The sequence below is a fragment of the Panthera onca genome, chromosome E1 (assembly GCF_046562875.1).
Source record: "Panthera onca isolate mPanOnc1 chromosome E1, mPanOnc1 haplotype 2, whole genome shotgun sequence".
Lineage (NCBI taxonomy): Eukaryota > Metazoa > Chordata > Mammalia > Carnivora > Felidae > Panthera > Panthera onca.
In genome coordinates this window covers 26,253,858-26,273,774 of record NC_138352.1, presented here as the reverse complement: position 1 = coordinate 26,273,774, position 19,917 = coordinate 26,253,858, and the positions used below count along the sequence as shown (strand labels likewise).

General features: G+C 46.0%; 1 protein-coding gene across 13 annotated transcripts in view; it reads left to right on the top strand.

Moving 5' to 3' along the window:
* The window catches only part of SPECC1 (sperm antigen with calponin homology and coiled-coil domains 1), a 283,584-nt gene that overhangs the window by 167,998 nt on the left and 95,669 nt on the right, over window positions 1–19,917 (top strand). For all 13 annotated transcript variants that reach the window (XM_078437671.2, XM_078437667.2, XM_078437673.2 and 10 more), the window contains one exon: window positions 10,555–12,137. In XM_078437671.2, the coding sequence (XP_078293797.2) occupies window positions 10,555–12,137 (1,583 nt within the window). The remainder of the gene's footprint in view (window positions 1–10,554; window positions 12,138–19,917) is intronic.

Sequence of the window (19,917 nt, the reverse complement as noted above, 5' to 3'; positions counted from 1 at the left end):
TCATTTGGCCCACACAGTGGGCTAGGAAGCCAACCCAGCACGCAGAGTGAAACCTGGGGCCAACTGGTCCTCTGGCCACTTCAGTTTCAGTGGAAATGAGACGTCCCGCCTGCTTTGGGCTTTCAACTTGGCGTGTTGGGAGCTGCCCTTCCAGAGCCGTTTTGCATTTTGGCTTCTCCCGGAGGGGACTGCCAGCCGTGTGGGCCCCCTGCAAGAAGCCACTCAGACCATGCTATTATCTCTTCTCGTAACACTGCCGCTTTGTCTCCCCACTTTGTCTTGCCTTTAAAGACCCAGCACAGAGTGGTCGCTGTGCCCTCCCTAGGCCAAGACCCCCTTCGGCGTCTTTTGTTCAGAGGCCCTCTCTGTCGAGAGCATCGTTCATGGTGGCCATGGAACAGTGTGACTATTTGGGAAAGAGAAGGATGCAATTTTTAAAAAAATTTTTAATGTTGATTTTTGACAGAGAGAGAGGGAGGGTCAGAGACAGAAGGGGACACAGAATCTGAAGCAGGCTCCAGGCTCTGAGCTGTCAGCACGGAGCCCAACACGGGGCTCAAACTCACAAACTGTGAAATCATGGCCTGAGCTGAAGTCCGACGCTTAACAGACTGAGCCACCCAGGCGCCCCGAGAAGGATGCAGATTTACAAGTGTTTTCAACTCTAACCCGAGATGCTGAGCCAGTGGAGTGTGAGCAAGATTAATTTGGCACCCTGCAAAAAAAGAAAAAAAAAAAAAAATGACAAGACAGAAAACTTTTATCCTGCTACAAAAAAAACATCTCTAAACGTGGACCCGACTGTTTGCTTTTAGCCAAGAAAGCAAACTGCACAAGTGATTTGGTTCATTGGTACGGGTAGGATTCTTTTGAGTGGCTTCCTCTGTTTGGTCCGCCAAGGAGTTTCCATTGACTTTCATATGAGGTGAATGCATCTCTAGAAAACACTCCACGGAAACTTCCCACAAGGCAGTGGAACTAGGGAAGAATTACCTTCTGCCACAGGCAAGGTGGGGCCTGAGATTTGATAACAGACTTCAGTTCCTTGTGGCCCTGCTTCTGCTTTGCTGAGTGGCCTCAAACTTTTTTATCTCACTTGTTCTGAGTCCAAAGGGACAGCACCGCCTGTAAAACCAACAGCCGCCTGATTACCTCCTTCCGAGCTGCATCCACCAGCACTCACGTGTCTTTTTCTCCATTCTCGTTATTGACGTGGTATAGGCACAGGTTAAAAAACGAAATAGGGCCCTTATGAAAAGCAAAACTGCTGTTGCTCTACCCCGTCCCCTTTCTTATCCCACTTCTCGAAGTTAACCACTTACATACACTTGCTTAATTAAACTGCTAAGGTGCCTTTTTTTTTTTTTTTTTTTTTTAAAGTAGACTTTCACAGCAGTTTTGGGCACAGCAAAATTGAGAGGGCACAGTGTGCCCACCCTTGTAACCCCTGTCCTGCCCCCCCCCCCCCCACAAGTGTGCAGGGCTCCTCTCACCATCAATATCCCTCACTACAGTGGTCCATTTGTTACAACTGATGGACCCGTACATGGCTGGCACATGACAGCCACTCAGTCCATGGTTCACATTAGGGTTCACGTTCTTTGGGTTCGGACAAATGTATCCACCCATTATAGTATCATACGGAACAGTTTCACTGCCCTAAACATCCTCTGTACTCTGCCTGTTTGTTCTTCCCTCTGCCCAACCCCTGATCTTTCTACTCTCTCCATAATTTATCTCTTCTGGAATGTTCTATAGTTGAAATTCTACAGTGTGTAGCCTTCTCATAATGGCTTCTTTCACCCAGTCATCTGCATTTAGGGTCCTTCCCTGTCTTTTCATGGCTTTCTAGCTCATTTCTTTGTAGCACTGAATGATACTCCACTGCCTGGATGTATCATGGCTTATCTGTTCACTTTCTGAAGGACGCCTTGGTTGCTTCCATGTTTTGGCAGTTGTGAATAAAGCTGCTCTGAACATCTTTGTGCGGGTTTGTGTGTAGGCATCGCTTTTCAACTCATTTGGGTAAATACCAAGGGGTGCGATAGCTGAATGACGGCAAGAGTGTGTTTAGTTTTGTAAGGAATTGCCAAACTGTCTTCACTGCCTAACTGCCTAATTTTGCATTTCTGCCAGCAAAGAACAAGAGTTCCTGTTGCTCCGCACCCTTGTCGGCACGCGGTGGTGTTAAGGTTTTGGATTTTAGCCATTCTCGTAGGTGTGTAGTGGTACTTCATAGTTTGTTTTGTTTTTTTTTTTTGTAATGTATTTATTTATTTTTGAGAGAGACAGAGTGAGTGGGGGAGGGGCAGAGAGCAGGGGAGACACAGAATCCAAAGCAGGCTCCAGGCTCCGAGCCGTCAACACAGAGCCCGACGCGGGGCTCAAATCCACGGACTGTGAGATCACGACCTGAGCCGAAGTCGGACGCTCAACTGACTGAGCCCCCAGGCGCCCCTCTCGTAGTTGTTTTAATTTGTTGTTCCCTAATGTATTTCAACTTTATTTGCTAGCTGGGATAATATTCAAATGTTCTATAAACACCAAGTCTTGCATACTTGGTGTATAGGTCAGTTTAAATAGTATCAGTGTAATTGTCACTATATATGTATATATTCCCCACAGAGTAAAGTCGTGTGGTACGATTTTGTGACCTTTCTTATGCAACTTCCTGTTTTTGTGAAGTTTCTGGTTTTTTCACTGTTTTCTGAGTTATTGTTTTAATTCTGATTAGTTAATAGGCAGTGCTGTGTTAGTTTCAGGTGTACAATATAGTGATTCAGCACTTGCATATATCACCCAGTGCTCATCATGACAAGTGCCTTCCTTAATCCCCATCATCTGTTTAACCCATCCCTCTTCCTGCAACCTTCCCTCTGGTAAGGATCAGCTTGTTCTCCATAGTTAAGAGTCTGTTTATTTCTTGTGATAAGAACTTTTTTAAAAATTTAAATCCAAGTTAGTTAACATACAGTGTAATAATGGTTTCAGGAGTAGGATTTAGTGATTCATCACTTACATATAACACTCAGTGCTCATCCCAACAAGTGTTCTCCTTAATGCCCATCACCCATTTAGCCACCCCCCCACCCAACACCCTGCCAGCAACCTTCTGTTTGTTCTCTGTATTTAAGAGTCTCTTATGGTTTGCCTCCCTCTCTGTTTTTATCTTATTTATCCTTCCCTCCCCCAATTTTCATCTGTTTTGTTTCTTAAATTCCACATATGAGTGAAATCGTATGATATTTATCTTTCTCTGACTTATTTCATTTAGCATAATACTCTGTAGTTCCACCCACGTTGTTGCAAATGGCAAGATTTCATTCTTTTTGAAATCCATTCATCAGTCCATGGACATTTGGGCTCTTTCCATAATCTGGCTATTGTCAGTAGTGCTGCTATAAACATTGGGGTGCATGTGCCCCTTTGAATCAGTATTTTTGTATCCATTGGATAAATACCTAGTAGTGTAATTGCCGGGTCTTAGGGTCATTCTATTTTTAATTTTTTTGAGAACCTTTCACTATTTTTATTATATCCTCTTTTTTTTTTTTTTTTTTCATATTCTTCATCCAACCAGATGTTCTTTCAAAGAAACTTCCCTCAGGAGGCATCTTGTCCTCTTGGCCCAGTTTGGATGTGTTCTCCAGATTTGCTCCATGGGTATCCTCTCAAGACTCCCCGTGACTGGTTTCCTCTAACAGAACCATTGGTCTCCCACGATCACTCACCCTCTTTCTCTTTGGTTTACTCCCTCGTTCTCCTGGAGCACATTCTCAAGTAACTTACTTAGAAAGGGTGTTAGCAGTTTAATTTTTTTTCTGAGTCTCCATATGTTTGACAGTATGTTTTATTGTCTGCCTCTGTGACTAGTTTATAGTTAGGTCAGATATAGAATTCTAGGTTGAAAATCATTTTCAGAACTTCGAAGGTATTTGCTTCATTGCCTTTGAGAATTCAGTACTGCTATAATGAATGATGGCCAGTCTCATGCTCACACCCCTTCCCTGAACTTGTAGGCATTCTTGGTGTCCTGAAACTTTATAAAGGGGTATCTTCACGTGGGTCTTTTTTCATTCATTCTGCCTGACCCAAGTTCTGGGACTCACGTTCTTCAGCGTTGGAGGATTCTCTCGTGTCAGTTTTTTGGTCATTTCCTTCACTGTGCTTCCACTGGTCTGTATTTCCAGATCTTCTGTTAATTGACTGTTTGATCTTCCGGATTGGCCCTGAGTGTTTACCTTTTCTGTTTAAATCTTGTTACATGTCAGGAGAGGTCTTTGATTTTGCATTCCATCCCTTCTATCGAAGCTTATAATTTGACAAATGTATTTAAAATTTTTGAGAGTTTTTTCTTGTGCTATCCTTTTCTTTCTTCCAAGCATCCTGGCGTTGTTTTAATGAGTGCATATCACCTTGAATCTCAAGCTCTGTCCATGAGGCCTTCCTTGAGCATCCTCTAGAAATGTGCCTTCTTCCCCATCAGCCCCCTCCTTGTCAGGGCTCCCTGCACTCCAGGCCTTTTGCCCATTCCGTTCACTTTTTCTTAGCCTACCTTTATGCCTTTAATCTAGTTTGAGGTACTTTTGTTGTAATTCGATTATACTTACCAAGTAAGTAGTTTGATATTCAGATCTGTTGCTCAGATGAGAGGTCCATATAAAGAGAGTTAATTGGGGGGTCATCTGTATATAAGTGGTATGTTAGGATCTTGAGATGGAATAGAATCACCAGGAAAATAATTTGTGATAAGAGAGGAGGAAAGGCCCAGGACCCAGGTCTGAAGATTCTGACAAGTAGAAGCAGAGAGACAAGGAGGGGCCAGCAAAGGAGAGAGACCGAAGACAGTTGCTGAACTAAGAGAAGAACCAGAAGAGTTGTTCATTGGAGGCATGCTTGTTCCCGGGCACCTGGGGGGGCTCAATCGGTTAAGTGTCCAACTTCGGCTCAGGTCATGATCTCGTGGTTCGTGGGTTCGAGCCCCACGTCAGGCTCTGCACTGACATTGCGGAGCCTGCTTGGGATTCTCTCTCTCTCTCTCTCTCTCTCTCTCTCTCTCTCTCTTTCTCTCTCTCTCTCTCTCTCTCTCTCTCTCAAAATAAAGAAATAAATAATGTAATCAGTTAAAAAAAAAAAAAAAAGGAATTGTTCCAGTTCTGCTGAGAGGATTGAAGGTCTCTGTTGTGTTGGCCCATGTGGAGGTTGTAGATGGCCTCAGTGGACAAGGTTTGGGTTGAGTAATGGCAGAGGAGAGAGAAGAAGAAGTGAAGACAACCAAGGTACAGGACTCTGGGGAGGATTCTGTTGTGAGGGGGAAGAAGGAAATCAGGTATAGCAGGAGGAAGATGTGGGCTACAGACTTTTTTTTAAGATTTTAAGTAATCTCTACACCCAACATGGGGCTCGAACTCACAAACCCGAGATCCAGAGTTGCATGCTCTACCGACTGAGCCAACCAGGTACCCCGAGATTTTTTTTTTTAATTGAAGAGAGTTAAGCATGTTTAAATGCCCATCAGAAGGATGGAAAGGAAAGGCTGTTTCAACAAATCACAGTGACAGTGGAGATGTGGAATGGGTTAAATAGGTTTGTTGCGATGGGGGGTGGGAACAAAAACCCAAAAGTGAAAGGTTGGATATGTTGATTAGGATGAGATTGTGCTTGACCGGGAAAGCCCAGGGAAAAAGTTTGACATCATCATGATGAAGCAGGCGGGAATGCCTACCGATTCTGGAACAGAACAGTGAGCAGGATATTTAAGGGATATTGGTCCATTATGTCTCCGGGCTGGGAGAGGCTGGAATCGGAAAGACCTTTGGGAACATTTCAGAAATTTAGATGGAACATTCTTAAGGACCTAGACTGGATCCCTACCAAAAGGAAAACAAAGAAAAAATATAGAAACATTCCCAAAAATAGCTGGTTTTAGTGACTGGTTGGTTACCAAAAGAAAAGGGAGAGGACATTTTAAATGTTTTTCAGGTTCCTCGACTGGAGGATAAGGAGATATGGATAAGGAGAGCGAAGGGAAGGAGGAATAAATATCACCCAAAGGTTGAGAAAGATGGAGATTGGGGGGGGGGGGGAGATTAGATTTGACAATAAATGCATTATTGGAGCTTTTGAGAAAAAAAGTTATGAATGGTTAGAGTAAAAAATATCCTAGTAGTTGAGATTCTTTGAGACCGAAGGGGTAAGTTCTCTTGTGTTTCAGAGGCAAGGCAGCAATTATGTGGTAGGTGATAATGGTGAACTTTCATTTCTGTCTCCCGCCTGTCTCTCCCACAGGGCAGGTCTGTGAATTCTTATTGAAGAAATGAAAGTTTAGTAATTTATTTCAGAATGTCACCATTTCCTTCATCAATGCATGGTAGAGAGAAGACCTACCTACCAAAGAACAATCCAAGTAGCATTCTTAGGGTAAGACAAGGAAATTAAGAAGGGACTGAAGTAAATTTAAAAAAATAAAAAATAAAATTAAAAAGGGACTGAAAATATTTTATTTTCAGCTCATGAGAATCACTGCTTAAGACAGGCATCTGATCTGATTTAAATGGTTGTGCTATTGTTGTTTTAAACATGCTTTTTATTCTCTGCAAAGATTTATGTTTCCTGCCCCCTTAACTCTCTGTATGTTGTTATGATAGGATTTTCCCTTCTGCTTTTTAAATTTACTACATAAATGTAACCATACAAAAGAAACAGGAAATTTTCTCACAGCCCAAGCAGCTTAATATTCACCTGTTCTCAATGTTCTGGGTACTCGTCTAGTGTGTGTATCTATGAATACAGAGTTTGATGCACCTGTGATCTGTCACATTATAATTTTTCATTTGGCACTTTAAAAATATAACACATCAGGGAGCACCTGGGTGGCACAGTCGTTTAAGCATCTAACTCTTGATCTCGGCTTGGGTCATGATCTCACGGTTCGTGAGTTTGAGCCCCACATCGGGTTCTGTGCTGATGGTGTGGATCCTGCTTGGGATTCTGTCTCTCCTCTCTGCCCCTTCCCCGCTTGTGTGTGCATGTTCTCTCTCTCTCAAATATATAAAATTAAAAAAAAATTTTTTTTTTAGTATAACATATCATTTTTTTAAGTTTATTTTGAGAGAGAGAGAGAGAGAGAGAGAGCGCGCATGTGAGCAAGGTTGGGGCAGAGAGAGAGGGAGAGAGAGAATCCCAAGCAAGCTTAACACTCAGCATGGAGCCCCACACAGGGCTCGATATCACGACCTGAGCCAAAATCAAGAGTTGGACATTTAACTGACTGAGCCATCCAGGCGGATCCAAACATTTTTTCTTTTTGAGAGAGGGGGTGCAAGTGAGTGAGGGTTGGGGGGGGAGAGAGAGAATCCCACGGGAGGCAGAGAGAGAGAGAGAAGTGGGGCTTACCCGAAGCGAGGTTCAAGCTCACCAGATGTGGTACTTGAACTCGCAAACCGTGAGATCATGACCTGAGCCAAAGTCAGATGGCTAACGACTGAGCCACCCAGGGGCCCAGCAAGCATGTTTTTTAGAAAATCATATTAGTCTTCCCAATTATGAGGTGGGGCTTGCTTTTAATTTAACTTCATGCCGTTAGACAGCCAGCCTCAGTAGGAATAAGTGGTGGTCTGATGGGAGGATGGGGAAAAGACCAGAGAAGTCAAGAGTGACGGCTAGGCCGTCCTTATTCTGTCAACCCCGGGCTTCTCACTGCCTCTGCGGTCTCCCTTGCCGTGGTGTATGTATCCAGTGGTATGCTCCATGTCAGGGTTCCCGGATGTAGAGTGCAGTGCTGATCAAGTGTCAGAATGGAAACAACAGAAACAAAAACGAAAACAGATGTCGTAACAAACACAACTGGATTGTGTATCTCATAATACACAAGTGGGTATATTTCACAAACGTACACTGATGTAAAAAAATTCCTAGTAGTCTAGGTAAGGTGCGAGTAGTAACACCTATGCGGAGGGCAAGCTAAGATTTGGCAGAAGGGAGGAGCTCACTTCAGCCAGAAAGGATGACAGAGTTGATCTGCTGCTCTGTTTGAGTCCTGCCCATCCTCAAACCCGACGGACGGATGGTTGAAAAGGAGCCTTCATTTCAGTGGCCGTGTCGGGAATGGCCAGTGGCTGTGTGATAACAAGAGCTGGGCTCTCCCATCTGCCTTGAACTTGAGTTATCTTCCGTTTTCATCAGGGCCCTTTCCAGGATTACTTCATTCTAGAGAACCAGCGTTACTAACACGGTTTATGGCTTGGTGATTTCAATCTTCATTTTACGAGAACAATTAAATAAATCTTGGCTTCGTTGAGTATTTTCTTCATTAAGTATGATGCAAGGAAGATGCCTGAAGGCATTAAACTGTGTATTGTAGTACTCTCAGCTTTCCAGTAACTTCTAATTTGAAAAAGTTAATTAAAAAACAAACAAACCCATAGTTTGGGGGCACCTGGGTAGCTCAGTTCATTAAACATCGGACTCTTCATTTTGGCCCAGGTCATGATCTCATGGTTCATGAGTTCAGGCCCCACACCCCCCCCTCCCCTACTGTCAGCACAGAGCCTGCTTGGGATTCTCTCTCTCCCTCTCTCTCTGCCCCTCCCCTGCTTGCGTTCATTCTCTCTCTCTCTCTCTGTCTCTCTCTCTCCAAATACATAAATAAATAAACTTAAGAAAGACCATCTAGTTTTTCTGTATATTAGTATGACAACTTAAGCTTTATTGTGTCAAGGTTTTAAAAAGCACTTAGCTGTTAGACACAGCACTGAATGCCATTGGCCTTCACATCATCACCCCCAACTTCAGCATGTTCATACCTTCAGGTCTTCCTTAGAAGCGGCCCTTGGCACTGGGCTCAGAGCTCAGAACCGTGCCACATCGGGTTCTGCTTCTGTCTTGGTCGATTGGAGCTGTTGCCTTTCTGGGGGGCGGGGGGCATACCCTCCACTGCTTCCTACCTTGTGGAGGCCTAGGGATTGGTGACACCTTCTAGGGTCCTTTGTCACTGGGGACCTTCAACCCGAGGCACAGAGTTGGGGAAGTTACCGCAGTCAGCCTTGATTCATCAAATGGTCTTTGGGTTTGGAAAATAGGTCCAGAATTTTCGCTTACCCTTTAACCTCTGAGGTGGGTCTCATTTGTAGAGCCATATAGGAAATCAATGTCTGGGTTCGCACTCCTAGAATTTTTTTTAACATGGTCTACAATGTAGTATAGATGAAAACAGAAAATAGTTCCTTCCCTTACATTTCCCGTTATAAATACTCTAAATTTTGTATCATTTCCATATTATGTAAATCCCTTTAGCATTTAAAACCGTACCATAGCTACATGTAATGCGTCCTTATCCCATTTGTTCTTATTTCTCTGAATACAAATAAGCACACTGTTTCCACTTGTGTTAAAAGCAGTAGGTCATTGGACTAGGTTAGTCTTCCCTTGGTGTTATTCGTGTCTTGTGATTTCGTAAGCAAATTTGTATTCATTCACAAGATGTTGATGAACTTTTTAAATAAAATGTTTATCAAGGGGCACCCGGGGTGGCTCAGTTGGTTGAGCATCCCAGTTAGGCCCAGGTCATGAACTTGCGGTTTGTGAGTTCGAGCCCCGCGTCAGGCTCCACGCTGAGTGTGGAGCCCGCTTGAGATTCTCTCTCTGTCTCTGTCATGGGGCGCCTGGGTGGCCCAGTCGGTTAAGTGTCTGACTTCGGCTCAGGTCACGATCTCACGATTCGTGAGTTCGAACCCCGCATCGGGCTCTGTGCTGACAGCTCAGATCCCAGAGCCTGCTTCGGCTTCTGTATCTCCCTCTCCCTCTGTTCCTCCCCTGCTCGCGCACTCTCTCAAAAATAAAGATCGCACTCTCTAAAAAATAAATAAAGATTTAAAAATATCAAGAAAAAAACGTTTATCAAGAAATGCACTGTGACCTTGCATTTTGTCAAAAGGCTGTTGCTTAGTTGCCGGGGTTACAGTTTAGATGCATTAGGCTGCAGGTTACAGAAAACCCAATTCAAGATGACTTGTGTGAAGGGCATTTATTGGCTTGTGTAACTGGAAGGCCAGCTTAGCTACAGGCTAAGCTCCAGGGCTGATTGAGCAATTCCACCGAGCTACTAAGAATTTGCTTTCCTTCTTTCTACTCTGTTCTCACCTTCCTCTCTTGATGACAACAGGTTGCAGCCATTCCCAGACTTCTGTGCTCCCTTCCTCATGTGCAGTAATGTTTTAGAAACTCACCCAGAAGACCCCCTCCTGGTGTCCTGTCGACCTCAGTTGAGGGGTGCGTCCAGGCCTTGAACCAGCAACTGTGGCTGGGATGAGATTAAGTGGAGGAGTTCAGGCTTGGAGTCAGTTTCCCCCCAAAGTCTAGGGGCTGTGGGAGGAGGTACAGAAACCCCAGTCAGCTCCAGGTAGGTTTCTAGAGGCGCGGGTGGGTGGGTGGGGCGGAAATGAATGAAGGGCAGCAGCCATCCCGTTCCGTGTCCGACATGAGTTGAAGTCACTTGGGTTTCATTTATAAAAGTGCTTGCGTTGTTTCATTGGTTTCTACTTCTTCTGTCCTTAGGGGCTGTGACAACAGCCAAACGGACAGGCATCCCAGCTCCTCGAGAACTTTCGGTAACCGTCTCCAGGGAGAGAACCGTGCCACGCGGTCCCTCCAACCCCAGGAAGTCGGTGTCCAGCCCCACGTCTTCCAGCACACCCACCCCTACGAAGCACCTGCGGACCACCTCCGCAAGACCCAAGCCAGAGAATGAAGGCGGGGAAAAGGCCGTGCTCGAGTCCCAGGTTCGGGAACTCCTGGCAGAAGCCAAAGCGAAAGACAGCGAAATTAACAGGCTTCGAAGCGAGCTGAAGAAATGTAAGGAGAAAAGGACTCCGAGCACTGAAGGAACCGAGCCTTCCGACGCAAATGCAGATGGAGCGCCCGTCTCCCCAGGCGACTCGGAACCCTTGCTAAGAGCTCTTGAGGAGAAGAACAAGAATTTTCAGAAGGAGCTTGCAGATCTGGAGGAGGAAAACCGGGCCTTAAGGGAGAAACTGACTCATCTGGAGCATTCCCCAAATTCGGAGGGGGGTGCTAGTCACACGGGGGAGAGCAGCTGCCCAACGTCCGTAACTCAGGAGTCCAGCTTCGGAAGCCCACCCGGAAATCAGCTGTCGGGCGAGCTCGATGCCTATCGGCACCCCGTACACGAGAACGCGTTAAGGACATCAGGCTCTTCAAGCAGCGACGTCACCAAAGCTTCTTTGTCCCCAGATGCCTCGGATTTCGAGCACATCACGGCCGACACGCCCTCCAGGCCCCTGTCCTCCAGCAGCAACCCCTTTAAGAGCTCCAAGTGCTCCACGACAGGCAGCTCCCCCAACAACGTGAGCGAGCTGTCCCTGGCCTCCCTCGCGGAGAAGATACAGAAGATGGAGGAAAACCAGCACAGCACGGCCGAGGAGCTGCAGGCTACTCTGCAGGAGTTGTCGGACCAGCAGCAGATGGTTCAGGAGCTGACGGCCGAAAACGAGAAACTGCTGGACGAGAAGACGATCCTGGAGAGTTCTTTCCACCAGCACCGGGAGAGGGCCGCGCAGCTAAGTCAGGAGAACGAGAAGCTGATAAGCCTCCTGCAAGAGCGCGCAAAGAGCGAGGAGCCCGCCGCCGCTCAAGAAGGCAAAATCCTGGAGCTGGAGCAGAAGTGCGCAGAAATTCTTGACCAGGGCCGCTTTGAAAGGGAGAAGCTGCTTAACATCCAGCAGCAGCTGACCTGTAGCCTCCGGAAGGTGGAGGAGGAGAACCAAGGAGCTTTGGAAGCGATTAAACACCTCAAGGAAGAAAACGAAAAGCTGACCGGGGTTCTGGAACGGGAGCGGGGTAATAACGGCGTGATGGCCAAAACTCTGGAGGAGTGCAAGGCGACCTTGGAAGGGCTGCAGGTTGAAAATGGGTCTTTGAAGGCGCATTTGGAGAGTGAGCAGCAGAAAGCGACGGACACCAGTCCCGTGGGGCAGACGGCAGAGGCGCGTGAAGTTCAAGAGATGTTGAGAGTCGCTCGAGCTGAGAAGGATCAGCTGGAGCTCTCTTGCACCGAGCTCAGGCAAGAATTGCTAAAGGCCCGTGGTGAAATTAAACATGTTTCAAGCCTGCTGGCCAAGGTAAGGACACAGTCCTTTCCCGGTATTTGCTCATCCTTCTTAGCGTTGCTCCCCTCGACCTTGAGATTCACAGAGCATAGAGACTCCTTGGCTCAGCCAGTTTCGTTCATGAATCCGGCTTTCTAGCTTGAAGATGTGTTCCATTCCGGACAGACTGGGGACGCAAAAATGAGACACCCCCCACTTCTGACTATACGTTCAAAGTGTAGCAGGGAGATGGTGAATCAGATCAGTGAGTGCGATGCAGGGATAAAGAGTATCCTAGAGGACAGCTCAGAGTTCAGTTCCAAGGAGGAACACCTAGAGTGATGTGGGAGAAAGGAAAGTAGTGCTGGAGGGCTTCCTGAAAGAGGTGGCAAGTAAGCTGAATCTTACTGGCTCAGAATGAGAGACGGTTATCCAGGTTTATCAGTTAACATGCTCTGGGCTGCTAGTAACAGGAGATTAAAATCATCCCTAATTTCCCTCCCCAGTAATAATATAACCACTGTTTTGGGGTTTTCTTTCAGATGTGTGTGTGTGTGTGTGTGTGTGTGTCCCACAAATTAAAAAAAAAAATTTTATAGACTCATCCTTTACATACTCTTTTAGTTTAAAATTTTTAGGTTTATTTTTATTTATTTTTTTGAGGGGGATAGAGAGCAAGCAGAAGAGGGGCAGAGAGAGAGGGAGACAGAATCCCAAGTAGGCTCCATGCTGTCAGCACAGAGCCCAGTGCAGGGCTCGAACTCACAAACCATGAGATCATGACCTGAGCCGAAATCAAGAATTGGACACTTAACTGATTGAGCCACCCACGTGCCCCATGTAATTTAATATTTTGTGAGTATATTCTTCTCATTATTCTTTGAAACGTGATATTAAGGCCAGGCCGTATTCTAGTATATAAAGATCTCATACGTTCTGTACCGGTCACCTGTTCATTGAGCGTGTTGTGTTCTCTTCCGGTCTTTTGATATTGTAAATACATTTTTTTTTTTTTTTTTAATATCTGTCTGGTTATTTCCTTAGGAAAAATTCCTAAACACTGACTTGATGTGTCAGAATGTGACCTTTTTTTTTCCTGTATTATTTTTTTTAATGTTTATTTATTTTTGAGACAGAGACAGAGCATGAACAGGGGAGGGTCAGAGAGAGAGGGAGACACAGAATCGGAAGCAGGTTCCAGGCTCTGAGCTGTCAGCACAGGGCCCGAGGCGGGGCTCAAACTCATGGACCGCGAGATCATGACCTGAGCCGACGACGGACGCTTAACCGACTGAGCCACCCACGCGCCCTGAATGTGACCATTTTAAGGACACTCGATACATTCAGCCAGTTTTCCCCCCAGAAGCGTTCCCACCAGCTGATCCACGGGAGTGCCTGTTTCCCTGAACCCTTGCCAATGCTTGGTATCCAGTTGCTGGGTCATTCAGATCCGGTCTTCGTTGCCTCTTTTTTCCTCCCCTTCTTCACTGGGGAAGATCTTACCCAGCCCACAATCGAACAAATGATCCCTGTTTCATTTTTAAAAATAATCCTTTCGTCAGTCTGCAACTTTGTTACATGATGAAGTTGCTGGTAATTCTATAATATCCTGCCTGCTCACAGAGCAGTGCTGGAAAGGCATAGACAGGTGGCTTCCTAGTTTCTGTTTCCTGCAAGCTCTGGATCTGTGATGTTAGGGGTCTGGTGGTGAGAGAGAGAGGTTGAAATCACTTCCCACCTTAGGGTCGTCACTGTTTTAAGAAACAAGCTGTTAGGCGCCTGGGTGGCTCAGTCAGTTAAGCGTCCGACTCTTGATTTCAGCTCAAGACCTGATCTCACAGTCGAGAAGGCAGAGTCTGCTTGGGATTCTCTCTCCCACTCTTTTTGCTCCTTCACCCCTATAAGCTCTCTCTCTCTCCCTCAAAATAAATAAACACACACACACAAAAAAAAAGAAAAGAAAAGAAAAGACAAGAAAAAAGTTGTGCCATGAGCTCACAGGGTGATTTTTCTCCACTGCTTCATCTGCCTTTAGATTAATCTACTGCCTGGTGCCTGGGTTGGTTAAGTTGGTTAAGCATACACCTGTGGCTCAGGTCATGATCTCACGGTTCGTGGGTTCGAGCCCCGCGTCGGGCTCTGTGCTGACAGCTCAGAGCCTGGAGCCGCTTTGGATTCTGTGTCTCCCTCTCTCTCTGACCCTCCCCTGCTTGTGCTCTCTCTCTCAAAAATAAATACACATTAAAAAAATTTTTTTAAAAGATTAGTTTGTTGCAACTTGGTTCTGGCTTGGTTGTTTGATAATCCGAGTGGTAGGTAGTGTTAGTTTTTTCTTCTTTTTAAATCATTGTCAGTGTTCTACATTTATAGCTAAAATGCTAAATAAAATTTCAATAAAATTTGAAAGTATGGAAGTGATTCCATTAGAAGGTACTCGCCAGGTGCCCATTTGAAGTTTAAGTTGGTGATTGTAGCTTTACATTAACTTCTAGTGTCTGAAATCCGTTCCTCTCCATCACTCTGTTGCAAAATGCGCCACCTTCCAGATGTGACCTTCTTGAAGTGCCCCCTCAGTCCTTCACCTGTCTCTTCGGCATTTCGATGGACGTTACACTAAATACATGGGTCACCAAGAAATAATTTGGTATCTCAAAACAGTAGCTTCACTTCTACGTTAACTTATTTCATGAATTTGTTTCTGCTTTTATCTTTATTAATCCTTTTATCCTGCTTGTCTGTATTTCCTTGGTTTCTTCTTAGTTTTTTGAGTACAGTTCTGTGTTCGGTGAGGTCGGTCATTTCTTGGTTGATAATGACAGCATTTAAAGGTATGAGTTTGCCCTTCCTTACAGCTTTATCTACACGAGGGCAGTAAAATTCAGAATTTTTCTGGGACAAACCAAGTCTAATTTGGAGAAAAAGAAAAAAGGTTTGCATTTTCTGTGGAGTGCAAGGTACAGCATATACATTTTAAGTCAGCTGTTAATTATATTATTCCTGTATTCCCTTTGTATTACACGCTGATTCGAATCATCAAAAATTCGTCGGTAGAATGGAAGAGACTGTAGCTGGTATTTCGAGGTAAGACTGTGTGAAGCACCAGGTCACCTGGAGTTGCTTTTATACTTGAGATCCCAGGTCTGTGATTTCGTGCTGTCTTAGTGCACAAGGGCATTGACCTATAATCACAGTGGGCTCGTTACCTGTGCTTTTCTGTTACCTTCGAAAAGGTGTAAAACCCGGACTTTCTAGGCTGACCGAAGGACACAGGAGCACTTTTAGTACAAACATAGAATGATGTGAAGCGATGGATTGGTAAGTGGAAAACGTGGGTCCTCCTGACTTGGTTAATTGCGATTAATTCTGTGACCTTGGGCAGCCCCTCTTCATCGTACGGTGTAGAACAGAAGTGTGGTTGGTGTGGAGGCGGGGTGCGGGGGGGGGATCTTGGCCTCGTTCCTGATTTAAAGGGAGTGTCTTCAACATTTTGTTATCAAGGATGTCTGTCGTAGGCACGTGCTGTGTACCTTTTATTGAGTTAGACGAGTATTTTGCTAGGAACTGATTTGTTTGTTTTTTTTAAAAGGATAGGGATTGAATTTTGCTACATCTGTTATGGGTCTTAAACATCTCTCAGATCTGATCTTAGAGTAGTTTTTATATAATCATGGTGGTTTTTCTCTTTTAACTTGTTAACAAGGTGAATTAGAATAACAGATTTTCTAAGGCAGTCCAGTGTTAAGTCATCTTTGCATTCCCGGCACAAATTCTAATTCTTTAGTTCTCAGTCACTTTGCAGGACATTTGCTAGACCTTTCACATTTCACCACCTTGAGCCGATGTCTGAGTGAGTGTCCTGTTAACCACCAAGCAGTTTTCTTGGTGATGAACAACTTCTGCGCTTGAGCTCTGCATTCATCCATTCAAATTCATGGCAGAAGGCGACTGTTAGGAGAAAAGAACAAAATTGCCTGTTTACTAAAGAGGAAAAGCAATACCAAACCACCCTATGATCTGATTGAGTAAATCTGTATAAATTTCCAGTTTCCGTAAGTTACATAAATGACTCAGATACTATTAGAAGAGCCTCTGAAAAGCCTTCAAATGTACTTTTTTTTTTTTTTTTTTTGGTGCAAGGTGGATCTGTTCTTCCTACAGTAAATGGAAAATTGGTAGGACATTTACAATCATTGGGATTATTTCAGAGGCTCTCTGTTCCTCTCATTTCTTTGTCTTCAGCTGTTTGCTAGTATCTCCATTCTTGTCAGCTTCTCTGATATCCTATATATACATTTTGCTGGCAGATTACCGTATGGTTATAAAACATGCCTTCGTACGACTTTGAGGATGGCTGTCATTTCCACAGATGCCTCAGCCTCCTATAAGCCACACTCATTCGCTCTCCCCCCCTCTCTCTCTCTCTCTTGATTTCGGGAGAGAGGAAGAGAGAGATAGAGGAATGCCTGCCCCAGCCAGCAAGCAGCATGTCATTAAATGGGATTATTGGTTTTTCAGACTATACTGCAATCCAGGTTTATGGTTTTCTAACGATCACATTTGCAGTTGGTTGAGATCTTGATTTCAAATTACAGTGTCTATAAGCCTTGAAACCTAGAAGTTTTAAAACAAAGTATTTTTGTTGTTCCCTCCCCTCCCCCCCGCCCCACCCCTGAGGTTGAAAGCTTATAGGTGGTATCCTTAGAAATTTAGTTCTTTCTAAAGCAGAAACTCGGGTGTCTCTTCCAGAGGAGAAAGGAGATTATAAAGAAATACATGCTGGGGCGCCTGAGTGGCTCAGTCAGTTGAGCATCCGACTTTGGCTCAGGTCATGATCTCACGGCTCGAGTTCGAGCCCTGCATAGGGCTCTGTGGTGACAGCTCAGAGCCTGGAGCCTGCTTCAGATTTTGTGTCTCCCTCTCTCTCTCTCTCAGCCCCTCCCCCACTCACACTCTGTCTGTCTCTCCCAAAAGTAAATTGACATTAAAAAAATTAAAAAAAAAAGAAAAGAAACACTTGCTGTGAGTGGTCGGAGAAAACTCAGAGGTGCAGTAATCATTGTGTGACCGGTGTTGGTCACCAGGCCAAGCTGATTAGGGGAGCCACTGGCCGCAAATGGCAAAACCAGAATTTGCGAGAAAGATGCACCAAGTAGATGATTCTGTAGCCATGACAGAATAGGACTCTTTGAAGGACTGAGGTGACCTTGGAGCCTGCTTAAATAGCGGGTGGTCCGTGAGGATGCCCAGGCCATGCTTTGGATCCTAAGAATCAGAAACCCTTAGTGCCAGCGGCTGAAGCCAGCGGCTCACTTTCCTCCTGTACTCAGAAGTCAGGAGGCAGGAAGTTGGTCGCTGCGGTCCAGGGGCTGTGTGACGTCAGGGCTCTGTGATTCCACGGCCTTCCTGCCAAGAGGGCACAGGATCCTCAGCATGTGATCCCCACAGTCCTGACAGGCAGGAGCCTCGGCAGCTCCCCGATACCTCAGTCCTGTCGGGAGGACAGTTTTCCCCGGCTTGGCGGGGGGCGGCCGGGGGGCCCTCAGCAACTTTCACCTTTGTGTCTGGTCACAACTGGGCCACACGCACCCTCCCCCAGCCCACTTCCCTTGATATCACAAGATCACAGCACGATTCTTAAACCAAATTGGGATTCTTAGAAAGAAACGGAGAATGACTTTTGGGTAAGGGAGAGAGCACTGTTTGCCGCAGCCCCCAGACAGGGGGTTCGCTTTCCCCCATTCCCGTCCGTTCTCCGTGAAGTGCTCGCAGTGATCTCCCCAATTCAGGGTAAAGCCTTCGGCCATTTGCACCCAATGCGGCCCCTGATGGACACCCAGCAGCCACCTTCTTTTGCACCCCCAGCTCCCCTGTACGGGCCCTGCCTGGCCCAGCCTTTGTCTGCATCAGGAGTTTTGTTGTTTGGGAGGCTCTCTCCACCGAAGGTGCTCTGGCCCCTGTCTCTGCCCCCCTCCCCATTCCCCATCCTTGACTCGCCTCACCCTGCCTTAAGCGTTAGGTCTCATCGGTGGTGTCGCTTTTTCAGAGGGGCCCTCAGCTCTGTGGGGTCACTGTCCCCATGGTAGATCAGCTAGGATCACCTGTGTGAAAGCCCCTTGCCCTTCCCTGGCATCTCGGAGGAGGTCAGAAGTGTTGGCGAATCTGTTTGGTAGAGTCCAAGGGGGAGCTTAGGGATCACGTCTCCTGCGTGCATCGTGAACTGGGTACTTGTGGGAGAGTCGGTTAAGGTTGAGTTGTTGAGGCTGAAAACGTGGACGTTTCAGTGGCCTCGTGCTCTCCGGTGCCTTTGGTGAATGCCAGTGTATCAGTTCTCTGGGTAAAGCAGTCGTGTGACTTCGTGCTGGGAAGAAAGCAGTGAGAAACCTGTGTAACAGAGCCTGTGTTCAAGTCGAGAGGAGACACTTGTCCAGGCAGCTTGGGGAAGGCCTGTAGGCTCTGCACCGGGAAGCCTTCGAGGGGGGCCATTGCTCAGGGACCGCGCCTCGGGCCCCAGCCTTGTGGCCCAGAGCTTGAAGCCTGCTGTGCACTGGGAGATGAAGCTTAGGAAGGGCCCCCTGTAAAGCAGAACGCCCTTGCGGCCTTTATTAGGTCAGACCTGACAGTCAGGTGGCCCAGGACATGATGGCAGTCCCGCGTTGCCATGTGACTGCTGGCTCCCTCCACTCCCCAGCCCCACCCCCACCCCCACCCCTGTAGGGCTCCGTTCTCAAAACCTTGTGAAGGAGTTTGGGGGCTGAACCTGAGGGTTTGGCAAAGAGACACGTGATGTTTGAGTAAAGGTGGAGGGGGCACTCCCCTGGACCCAGTGTGGTCTCTCCCTTTCTGGATTTCCTGGGCTGACCACCCCCTGCCCCCCCACTTCCCTTCCGAGGGGCCCATTTTTCTCTGTAGACGTGTTAACACCTTTCCTGAGATTAGGCCTGAGCACTTTTTTTCCCTCAACTTGACCTTAGGGCTTGTCTGCGAAGACCCGGCATTTTGAACACTCAGGGAGCACCTCCCTGAGCGCTCATCTGAAAATCCAGAAAGTTCCCAGAGTGAAATACAGATGCTTACCCATTTCTTTGAGCGTTTCCTAGCCATTTTCCTTTTTCCATAACAAAAGCTTAAACTAAATGACCATGCTCTGCTCTCCCTTGGCAGAATAGCATTGCAAAAAAATAAAGAGAAGAAAAGTTCAAGTTTTGGCCAGCGTGAATGAAACATGGCTCTCCATCAGCAGTATATATTTGAAACAGGGCCAAGAAGTAAGCGAACGGAGTTTTGGAGGAACAAAGTTAGATGTAAAAACAAACACAACAAAAATAACACACTCTTACTCATGGTGAAGTTACTCAAGCAGTCACTCCCAAGTTTATTTACTTTCATACCACACACAGCTGACCCTTGAACAGCGCGGGTCCACTTTACATGTGGAGGTTTTTTTCAGCAAGTGCAGTACTGTAAATGTATTTTCTCTTCCTGATGATTTTCTAAATAACATTGTCTCTAACTTCCTTTACCGCAAGAATACGGCCTGTAATACGTATAACATGCAAAATACGTGTTCGTCGACATTTATGTGATCAGCAAGGCTTCATAGTAGGCTATTAGGAGTTAAGTTTTGGTGGAGTCAAAAGTTATAGTTTAGTAAAGCAATAAAGTTTTCAACCCTGTAGGGGAGGTCGGTGCCCACTAACCCCCGTGTTTTTTGGGGATCAGCTGTGTAGTTTTAACATTGTGACTTGTTCCATATATTAGGTATCCAGTTATAGTCTTCCTGAATAAATGAATGAATGTTAGAGAAACTTGTAAC